Source organism: Rhagoletis zephyria, unplaced genomic scaffold, assembly GCF_001687245.7.
Source record: "Rhagoletis zephyria isolate East Lansing unplaced genomic scaffold, Rhagoletis_zephyria_1.1 Rzeph_scaffold_02571, whole genome shotgun sequence".
In the NCBI taxonomy this organism is placed as follows: Eukaryota; Metazoa; Arthropoda; class Insecta; order Diptera; family Tephritidae; genus Rhagoletis; species Rhagoletis zephyria.
This window is the reverse complement of record NW_016159655.1, coordinates 68133-80122: the sequence shown is the minus strand read 5'-3', so window position 1 is coordinate 80122 and position 11990 is coordinate 68133. Positions and strand designations below refer to the sequence as shown.

Below are 11990 nucleotides of genomic sequence, written 5' to 3'. Positions count from 1 at the left end.
ATCACCTTCTCCTTTTTGTGAAGTCGGTTAGAAATAAAATAAATTATTTTTAGAACAATAAAATTTAAAAATTAAAAGAAAATTACATAAAAAAGGAAAAAAAACAAGTTCCAAAAAATTAAATTAAAAAAAAAAAATTATATTTAAAGCAATTAAATCTTAAAATTAAAAGCTAAGTAAATTAAAAAATAATAATAAATGAGCTTTTAAAAATTAAATCTAAATAATAAATGCGTAGATACATATCTATTTTTCCTTTCAACACAATGAATTTTAAAATGTTAAAAGAAAATTCAATTGAAATAAAAGAAAAATTAAAGTAAAAAATAAATTAAAAAAATTTAATAAATTATGAAACAAAAAAAAACGTTATAAAACAATAAAATCTAAATATTAAAAAAAACATAAATTGTTTACAAAGAAAAATTGAAAGACAATTAAATAAAAATAAATAAACTTGGGGAAAAAAGAGTTTCACATTGTTCAAGTGCGTTCATTTACTCATGAACTACATATGTGACCTCAATACTGACACCTGTCACAAAATGTTGTCCCACCCGTCACACGCTAAAATAAATTTTATTTTTTTTTATTTTAAAATATAATAATGCCATTAAAACATAAAATGCTACTTAACATTCTACTAACTATTTACATTCGAGAAAGCCGCTACGAACGAAATATTTATAGTCTGACTAAAATTTGGAAACGAGTCCAACAGCTCAGAGAAGCGGGTGTCATCGTTGTCCCAAACGTCACGGTTGTAAAATATTAAATTTTAAGGACATTCTGTTAAAAGTGCTTTAAACATTAAAGTAGGGAAGGGAGGGTTGGCTTTCGTGCCAGAATAAACAAAATCATTGAAGGTACCCTGCCTACTGTGTTTCAATTGGCTTATCTACAAAATATTTGCAACTAGCTTAGCCATAACTGACCCCTTTTGGTTTTTGGCAAAGCTAATGTAGATTATATAGATGAGGTTAGGTATGCTAAGTTGGCTGGTAAGAGGCTCACTAAGACAGACAGATCAAGCGGCCTTTCATTGTGAGTTATTGCATACTATCGAGAATCCATGACACCTTCATAGCGAATTTTAAGATATTCTAAAATCCATATTTTGCTATCATCTGTGCTATTTGGGGATCAAACCTCGATGCCAAAAAGAATTAAGCAGGTCGTCCCATAGTGCGCAGCTCTATCTGCCCACTACTGTTTAACTTCTACATCTCTAAGCTTTCTGACCCTTCAGAGGGAGTTTCACTGATCTCATAAGCTCAGTCGTCAGCCTGATATTGGTGTTCGACAATGGCACTTCCACTAGAAGGGGAAGGTTGGTGGGCCTTCTTCCCCCTACCTTTTAAGGAGTAACTATTCAGATTTCTTCTGAATTAAACAATTTAGGTATAATTTTGAATTGTAAACTTTTATGGAAGTCTCACATTGAACAAAAGAAGTTTAAAGCTTTCATAGTGTTACTACAATATCACAGGTCCTTGATAAAACTCCTCCAATGACGGGCTCAGGTTAAAGTAATGCTAGATTGGGTAAGCACTCTTCGAGATTCACCACTTACCATCAAGTTTACAGAATGCATAACTTTAACCTGGGCTTATCATTGGAGGTAAGCGAATAAGTGAAAAATTTCGTTTCCTTTTTGGTTGTTGTTGTTTGGTTGGTTGTTTTTCTATGGTTGTTGTTGTTCGAACGAAAAATGACACTGAAGATGGCACAACGCCAAAACCGGTTTGTCTCCAAACCAAATTTGGCAAGGGATGACGGAAATTCGTTCCATAATACATCGTAAAATTTCGTCTTGAGGTGTATTGTAATACGCTAATCCATCGACACAAAAATCGAAGCGCTTACCAAAGAACCAAAGTTTTTGCTAGGTTATTTTCCTCAGGGGGCCAGGTCATAACCAGCATTGAGAGATCTGAGCATTTTAAAAAGCTAAGGTCAAGCATCCGTGGAAGCCACCGTCATAAACTGGATGAATATTTCGATCGTGGACAAAATGTGACTGCGGACAACTAGCGTTTACACATTCCAGCCTTGAAGAGAATTAGACGTCGCAGTACTTTTTGAGCTTAAGCCGCGCCGGAGCTCTTGCATGTCAAAAGGTATCTCTACGAACCGGCGTAATGGATTCAGGCTTACACCGTACAACCACTGAACCTGATGCTGTGCAGGCAAGGCATTAACGACTTTCAAGGAAAGACAAACACTACATTTACCCGTACTCGTCTGATGAATGTCGTCATCGGAGCTCAACCACCACCCATTGCAGACGAAGAGCTTCAGATACCTCAAGAGATCCACGTAACCCTAGCGCAATTGAGGTTTTTATGCTGTAGCAGGTTAAGCTCCTGACTATCCAAATACGACGCCAATGACTGGCTTATTAAGGCAAAGAACACTACATTAACCGCCTCTTAACTTCTCCCCTTACCCATCGCTCCGGTGAATGTTGTTGGACCTTTTGTTAGTTGAGCTTGAATACAATGATTTCTACTACTATTACCATCGGAACAACGTCCAAATCACTTTAGCATTATGATACTGATTAACCCAATGAGAGGGGAGACCAGTATGTTTGCATATATGTCTTTATGTATGTATATAAAAAAATATATATATTTATTTGATCAAAGGAGGTGGATAGGGACTGGATAGTAAAATTCATTAACCACCTTACAATCATGCAGAGTCCGCAAAAGGCCCCGGAAGTATTGTTCGGAGGATGCATCAGACTAGGCCGGGCGTACTTGGAACTGCCGTCAAATTATAACTTAAAAGAGTTTTATTCCATGGCAGTTGAGAAGTGCAAGTGTAAAAATTTCATAAATTTAATGACACACACAGCATACATTTCGACGCATGGTGTTAGCAGTTGCGCCTACAGAGATACTGTAAAACTCGCTCAGATACTCCTATCTTGTATACCTACCTAATCCCCTAAATTCATGCTCTAATCATGAGCTCACCCCTACTTTTTCCTCGTTTTAAGGACGAATACCTCTGAGTACCTTAGAAGGCTGGCATTTATTTAGCAAAGTGCGGTGTTTCCTTTGGTGGCTGCAAAAATAGCTCAAAAACTTTTTCTAACAAACCGAGAAGCTATCAGAATCTGGTTCCAATTAAATATTCCCAACTATGTTCAGGACTCGTTTGGTCTAGTAACATCTTCACACATATTTTAGGGGGCGTCACGAGTATTCATCTATCCAATAACGAGTTAGACAGAAATATTTACACTGTAGATCGCGTGCCTTCAACAGACTTGTGCTCATCTCTAGCGCAAATCCCCAAAGTGCTTTTTGGTAAAAAATGCATTGGTCTTCGCGTCGGCTGGCAATAAAGTTGCAGCGCAATGTGCCAAACTTTTGCCTCGTTCGCTTCTCTTACGCTCGTACACTCCTCATATTTAGCTACTAGTAAGCAACAGCAATGGTCATTTCGATAATGAGAGCCCCAAAAATGCAAAGCGACTGGAGAGCTACAACGCTGGCGTGTTAGTTGGGCCGTATGTGTGGCAAAGAGGGAGCAGAGATAGATATGGGGAAAATTTTGAAAAGTGAACTGCAAAGTCGCAATTTGTTTGTTACGAATAAATTTCCGCTTTTTTATGTGTGTGTGTGTGTGTATGTGTGTTTCAGTTTGAAACATTTTATGCAACTACGGAAATCCTTGAGGGTTCAAACTTTGACTGTGCTTCCGCGGGGCTTAGTCGGAGTGTGAATTGGTAGTGCATATGGTGGATTTTCATTATACGCTGCAAATGGAAGTTTAAGCAGAAAAACATCCAAGGGATTTGTGTGTGTGTGTGTGTAAGTATGTAGGTACATTTATTTATGTATATCCACTGCAATTCGCGAAAAATGGCAGCAGATTAGACTCGACTGCGGTTGCTTGTACTTGGTGGACAAATGTCAACCGACAACAGTGCAGACGAGCCAACCATTCAAGCAGTAAGGCAGCCAGTTGTTCAACTACATAGCTGATGTGACCATGTAAGCGGTGAAGGAGAAAATGAATTGGATGTCAAATGTGCGGCCGCATACCGAAACGAAATGAAAGGCAGACAGTTAAGGAGGAGTTTGTAGTGGGCAGTGGTCATCGGAACGCGGACAGTTGATTTGTGCACCTTTTCTTCATTTGGTTTGTACACATACTACATACTGCATAACTCTGTAAAATTTATGAGTGTTGGTGTATGCAAAAATAGTGGCATGCAAATGAATGTTTTATAAAAGTTGTTGAAAAATGGTATTTCCCCAAAGGCTGGCAAGCGTGGTTGGGCAAAATTCGATAAAAAAAGATAGAATGTAGCTTCGACGCATCAAAATAAGCCAGGACTAAGTACTGCTGTTTCAGCGATCTAACCCTGTTTAGACCAGCATACTATGTTTGCTGCGTCTGCCAAAGAAGACACCAACATGCCACTTCGGTAAGGTACAACTCTTATAACGAATGAAACCATCATAAGACCTGCTCTGGTCCTATGCCTTACAGGGACTAGACCACGCGTTGCGCGGACTGCTTCAGCGGTCATTTGTAACGCACAGTCCGCGCTATTCTCGCCGGTACCCCGAGTTACCATGCGATCTCCGCGTCTTGGAGCTCCCACGAAAAACGTGGGCACCCCTTCCATAGCCTGATCGCGCTCCATCTGCCTGTGTAAAATCCAATCAGTAGTTCCCGAACCCTCACAGACTACCTTTTCGGTTTGGCAGGTCTCGTATCAGACAAGTGCAATTGCTGTCTTAGATAACCACTTTCGCGCCTTCTCTGAACTATGCGCCCAGATGTGAGTACCATGTTATAGACGTAGCAACCATCTCTGATCGGGCAACAACCACATTGTGAAATCCCTTACACTCCAAATCGAGACATATACCCTAGGAAACCGACGGTATACCGAGTCAACTTCAAAATCTCATTGGGGAGGTACAATCATTACAGGCATTCTCACTGGACACTTCGAGCTAAGAATTATCTCTGTCGTTTCAGCGACTCACCTAAAGAGACACCATTGCATCTGCTCCTACAATATGACGCCATATCGAGGCGACGAATGAATAGCAATGTCTCAATGTGTCCAAAGAGGGAGCCCATTAACTCCTTTACCAAAGGAATAAATAATATGTTGATGACTGGAAGGTAAAATGGAATCACTGGGTCGCTGTGCATAACTCATTTAAATATATATCTATCTATGTACATAAGCACCTCTTGACATGTCCTCTCAACAACTCTAACCAACTCATCTACCAATTCTGCGACTCCGTCGAAACTGCGTCACCAGCATGGTTTCGGTAAAATGCACAGCACAACAACAGCACTTAACGGCATAAACTCCCAAATAACTCGTGGCCTAAACCGCAACCGCCCCTGTGAGAGAACAGTCCTAGTAGCGTTGGACTTGTCAAAGGCGTTTGACACCGTCTGCGGTTCCAAGCAACTAGAATACATTGACGCCTCCTCTCTCTCACCGACACTCAAACGGTGGTCGGCGAATTATATGAGTGGTCGACAGTCATCAGTAATCTTCCGATATCAAACCTCGAAACCTATAATAAAACAAGGAAATTTTCCGGCCGTTTCTAAATTATACAGCACCACTTTGGTCGCCGGGGACTGGTTGGACGCGCAGTGGACGAAGCTACAGCCTTGTCAAAAGACCGCACTCCGGACAGCGACATGTAAACAGTTTCTGGTGAGGTGCCACAGAAGTGAACACCCTAACAGACCCTTGATAGAGGAGCCTCCGCCCAGGCATGTCAGGGGGCACCTCTTCATATATAAGGACGCGATCCAGACATACACAGACCCCCAACTGGAGCCGATGACATACCAAAAGCTGTAGCAGAGATAGAGCTTCAACTGCCACGAAAGACCCGCGTTACCCTTGCTCAGTTACGGTCTGGATACCTCAACCGCTACCTGTCCAGACTAGATCCCAAAAATCCTCATGAGTATCCGGCGTGTGGAGACTGTCCGCTCGACATTTACCACCTCTTCATATACCAGCTCAATCCCACTCAAGAAACACCCTTCTCCCTTTGGTCCGACCCTATTGAAACAGCCCGTTTTCTGGGCCTACTGTTAGTTGGGCTTGACGGCAATGATTGAAGTATGCCCATGAAGGAGCCCAATCACCACCTATAGCAGAGACGGAGTTTCAACGGCCAAGAGACCCGCGTTACCCTGGCCCAGTTACGGTCTGGATACTATAGCCGCCTCAACAGCTACTTGCCCAGATTTGACCCCAATATCCCCAATGAGTGTCCGGCATGTGGAGGCTGCGCAGGACACCAACCACCTCTTCACATGCCAGCTCAATCCACTCAACTAACATCCCTCTATCTTTGGTCTGACCATATTGAAACAGCCCGTTTCCTAGGCCTGCCGTTAGTTGAGCTTGACGACAATAATTGAACGATGAACCGAAATCGGCGGGGCTTGGTAGTGCCGCTACAACAACTGACGCTGATTTTCATTTTGGAGGCATATTTACATACCCTCAGCCCCAGTTACGAGTAATTACTGTTTTTTTTTGTGATTTTTATTTTAGCACAACAGTTTTGAATATTCATTTCTACAAACTTGGAAATGAATTTTCAAGTTCCGACTGCTAATTTAAATAGAAATGTAAATGCAATAATTGTATAGTATATCATACTAGGAGAAATTCAATTGTTTACTATATCTAAAGTAATTTTAAAACGGTAAACACAACTTTATTAACTCTTAATTTTATACATTTAAATTTAATTAGCATTACTTTAAAATTTGCACTAAAGGTTTAATACATATATTTGAGTCGTATAGCTTAATAGCATAACTTATCTTAATTGTTTAACTTAAGTACACAAATGAAGCGCATTAACAAAAATTATTTACGCTAATGGCGTTTTCTTTTCCCGAAAAAAATTTCACCGACTTACATATATGGCAACATCATCAGAGTGCCACATTTTAAAGAAAGAGCATGCAATATGCATGCGAAGACACTGAGAAAAGAACACAAAAACTTTACAGCCCTGGCGCAGGGCAGAATAAATGCAACATTACTTTCAGAAAAGAAAACGCTACAAAATTTAATTAGTACTCGAAAATAAAAAGCAACTCAGTAAATGGCAACATTTTGATAGGTTTTAAATAGTAGCCTTAACAAGAACCAATGAATTGTTTGTGTTTAGCACGAAGGCAATGCTAAAATTTGATTGTACATATCTTCAAAATCTAATTTCAAAGCCATTATGTATTTCTTATCAATCGCTGTACATCTACTAAGCGTCACACCCACAGGTGGACTTGACGTAATCGCTGTCGCATCTGCTATATCAACAAACTACACTTACACGTAATTACTCCTTATCGCTGCTCTGNGCCTCCTCATCGCGCAATTCGAGCAATTCGGTTAGCAGACCTGAAGCCAGTATGTCACGTATGCGTATGCGTCCCGTATGCAGCGGATCAAGAAAAAAGAAAAACTTTTTCACGACTGTACAAACATAGAAACTTTGGAAGGAAGGCTGCACGCAACTGCTAATCTGCGCTAGCGTTGGTATGATGTCAATGATGTAATTTTCCATATCGATTTCGCGCAGGTACCCTTGACCTATTTCATCGTAAAATGATAAACCGATGCGCCCTTGCGTCAGCCACACTTTACGCATTGTATAATTGAAGATGGAAGCGATTTCTACTTTGCCTGCAAACGTTAATTTAATTTAAATTTATGCACAAACCAACTTAGTTGTCTTGGCACTCACCTGGATACATGGAATGGCACAACAATTTGGCATAGAGACGCGCCGTCAGATATTTGCGACATTTTACACTCACCGCTTCCAGCAGCTTTAGGTAATCATCGTAGTCGATAAGTTGTTGCCCCAACGGCGTTACCTGCGTGCAATGCTTCTCCAATAGCGTCCACAAGGCGCTTAGCTCATCGTTGTCTAGCAATTCTTGAGAACGCTTCTGCAGGAATAGTGAGTGCGCCTCTTTGCGCAGATTTTGTCGTAGGGTATTGTTTGGTGGTGGGGGCGCATGAAAAAATTTCGGTATCGTTGAATAAGTGTGATGTTGCAATTGTGCAGTGGGCTTGAGTGGCGCATCCGCATCAAAGCTGCGCAACTCTTCTTCACTTGGTTTCTGCGTAGACACATCAAGATTTTCAAATTCTTTAACAATATCCGGATCTAGTTCCATTCTTTAAACTTTTATGTAAAAACCACTTTTACAATGAATAAAAGTAAATAGTCAACAGCTGATTACGTCAACTATCAATAATAAAGGGTGCCACACATTGTCGATCAAGTTTGGCAGTCAAGAATTTATGTGTTTTGGCTAACGCATTGTAGCAGTCAAACTATCATTCAAACTGCGAAATTCATCAAGGAAATATGAAGGATTAAGGGTCGGATGTGCTTTATTTATTATCGCACTAGCTATTATATATGATTTTATTTAATTTAATTTTATTTTAATAATATATATCATTTTTCTTTCACGCAACAGTACTCTGGACTAATTTTGTCCCAGAGACAACGTTGCATCTCATAGCAATCTAAACACTTTCAAAAAATTGTGATTTGCGTCAATTTTCAACATTGCTTTGATAATATTCGAAAATATCTTCCTATTTACACTGCTGTAAGTACATACGGTTACTTAACACATGTGTGTAGGCTGCGAATATTTCGCTTGACGGACTCTATTTGGTACACACTATCAGTTAAAAATTAATATGGCCTCTGACTGACAGTCAATAACAAAAATTTTTGTGTTTGACACTTGATTGAGGAAAAGGAGCGGTCCCACGGCCAAACAGGGGAAATTCGAGCAAAACTGTCGATTTTGATCGCCAATGTGGAGCACATATAAGCTTCGCTGTTGTTGTCGAAGTTGACTACGCAAGTGATCGTGGTGGCAACGTGCAAGGTTTGAAGCTTTGCTAACAGGGTGTTTGAAATAAAAAATTTACTAATCTATTGTATAATATAAAAAATTTAAATTTTTAATTAAATTTTTTTATTAAATTAGCATCAGCGGCATCATTTATTAAATGGAAAATTAGTTGTTTATCATATTACGTTTTAGTTATAGTGTTGTCACATTCATACTTAATTTTGTGCATCACAGGCACCTATTTACCCTCATGCCTTTTTACCTATTACTTAATATTATATCATTATAGTTGGTAGAGCCAGCTTTTCAAGATAAACGCAGTTTACGTGATCTAAGTTTAAACTTGCACTGAAAACTGGACCTAAATAAGTTCAACTACTCAATAGATATAATGGCGTGTTCCTCAACCTGGAAAATTTCATCTAAATTTGAAGGCCAACTAACTTGTATACACGGCGAATAATTAACTTCCTCATAGTTTGAAATCGATTAAAAAGTACCTACTTAAATATTTGAAATTCACGTACATAATTTTATTAAAACTCAGTGACTAATGACATACAATTTTCCTTTTACTTACAGGTTCTAACATAAAAGTTGCGTCGGCAATACTGAACTGTATTTTAGCGCGACAGCTATGTTTCGAAGATCCCTCGTGTTCGGCTATTTTAGAAATAATACCGAGAGTATGTGGGCCTATACCAGGTATGTGGAAAGTAAATTTAAGAACTTGAAAATATAATAAATTTTTCTAATAAATAGGTATTCAATTTAGTTAAACGAATATGCTCCCAGGATATATGTCCTCTGGAAAAGCTCGAATGTCTTATTTTTTGAATAGGGTTGCCACCTGTTAAGAAAATTACTATATATATTGAAGCCTAGGCGCCAGTTCTGCACCGTCACTGTCAAATGAAAATACTTAGGGCAGGTTTTTCAGTGCACAACCATGGTTTAAACTAAGTTTAAACGCCCGATTTGGCTGTTTTAAACTAAGATCAGCCAATCAAACGTCAGCCAGCTGTTCAGTTTAAACTCAGTTTACTTAATCGAAGTTTAAACTGGCACTCAGAAACTGGCCCTTAATCTCTAGATATGAAGAATGCATTATTTTTCTGAGTAGGGTTGCCACCTGTTTAATAACTATAAGATCTTCGCTGTTTGTTGGATGAAAAATTTAGATCCCAAACGAAAGTGCATAGTATAAACAAAAAATTGATTTTTTTTTTAGTAGGGTAGCCACCTACTCCGATTCCCCCAACTATTACTTAAAAATAAATTGAATTTAATTTTTTTATCAGGTGGCAACGCTTTTTTGAAAAAAATAAGAAGTTATTCCACATCCACAGGTACATTTTTCATTTCCATATTTTTTGGTCTATGTGCGCTTTTTTAGAAACTTAAATATTTCGGTACCGAGTATCGATCAATACTTAAAAGTGGATGTACATAGATTACTAAAAGAGAAACCGATCCACATTAACATTATATTTTGTGTTTATTAAAAATTTAGACTACCGAGCACTTGAAAGTTAAGGAGAAGGTAGATTGCGGGGTATCCTCCACGATAATAACGAGAACTCCTCTATAAAAGGGTCCAGCATTTTTGAAATGTTGATATTTTTTAATTAAAAAAATTCGGCAATTTTCATCTCTGTTTTAACTGCATGTACAAATGAAACTATACTTTGTTAATTTTTTCTGTAGAAAATAAAATTATTTTGCTAAGTTCATAAATTTTTTGGGGGTGGAGCAGCATATATTTAATATAGGGCCCGAATTTTCTCTTGGCCGACTTGTCTATAGATCACCCAGCATTACCGTTCTGGTGTATAGCGCAGAAGCGATGTAGACATTGTTCAAACTATCCTGCCCTGAAAGTACATATTAACGCTAGAATGAGCCCTACTGGGCCCGGTGAGGCCCATTAATCATGACCGGCAGTCCAACTGGAAAGCTGCTGGGTGGTTTCTTAAGAGGACGAGAGTTTGGGATACCTTAAAAACGTTTTTGTATGGCACAGGTTAACTATTAACTTTCGATTTCTTTAATGGTTGGATAAAAATTAATAGAAATTAATAATGCGGTAAAAATTGTTGATTTTTATTGTGTTGAATTTGCGATTCATCATCCGATGGGAAATTGAAGATAAATTTGCCTGATAAAATTAAATTTCTTACATTAATCTCCTCAACAAGCACGGTCGTTGTACGTTCAAATCAAAAGTATCTACATGAATTTATAAAACTTTACGTACATATGTACAATACATAAACATAAAAGATGGTCATTTGTGAGTTCACTTGTAATAACTGACGCGCATACCAGGCAGTAAATTTGGAATATATCAAGACTATATCAAGACTATAGCTGGATTATCGCCTTTTAAGAGCGTGGAAATCCAACCTTATATCGAACAAATTGTCTTGCTTTAAGTGCTGTTGCAAATATATACTTCGAAGGCAATTGAACTCGTCTATGACGATTGGCGTCTTTTGCAGTTCAAGCTAGTTTTAAACTAGTCTAAATGGTCACAATATGAACTTCATGTACAATTGTACCAGTTTAAGCCCGGTCACGTAGTAATTATTAAAACTCAAAATTAACTTAAGACTGTCTCAATTTACACAGCAGGGTTCTTTTCTGCACCCTTCCGTACATACTAGGGATGCCAATACCGGGACCCCGAAATTTCGGTGTTTTTGAGGTCGTGAAAATCCCGGGATTTCCTTGCATTAATCCCGGGATCTCGAATAATTTTAAATATCGAATTGATAGTATGAACTTGTTTATGAATTTGAAGTGTGATTTTTGTAAAATGCTGTTTTGACTACAATTAACAAGAAGCTTGAAACTGCGATTTTAAAATTGCAGCCTGAGCCTATTTTGAAAAAGATTTAAATGAATGTACTCATAGCGTTGTTAATGTAAACGAAACAGAAAGTTATGAGGAAAAGTTATATAATTTTTTAAATCCTCAAATCAAAAAACTTATAATTTATCCGACGTGCTGGTAAAAGAAGTTCAAATATTTTGTATTGGAGCCATCGGCGTAGCCAGAATGAAATTTAGGG

At 38.5% G+C, this 11990-nt stretch overlaps 1 protein-coding gene and 1 pseudogene across 1 annotated transcript in view; one reads left to right on the top strand and one right to left on the bottom strand.

Moving 5' to 3' along the window:
* Positions 1-7370: 7370 nt before the first annotated feature.
* On the bottom strand, positions 7371-8219 carry LOC108367162 (serine/threonine-protein phosphatase 2A regulatory subunit B'' subunit gamma pseudogene; annotated as a pseudogene).
* A 31-nt stretch (positions 8220-8250) lies between these two features.
* LOC108367161 (uncharacterized) overlaps positions 8251-11990 on the top strand; it is a gene marked incomplete at its 3' end in the record, with an annotated part of 64549 nt that continues 60809 nt past the window's right edge. Inside the window, exons 1-2 of the mRNA XM_017621757.1 lie at positions 8251-8260; positions 9499-9621. Of these exons, the coding sequence (XP_017477246.1) occupies positions 8251-8260; positions 9499-9621 (133 nt within the window). The remainder of the gene's footprint in view (positions 8261-9498; positions 9622-11990) is intronic.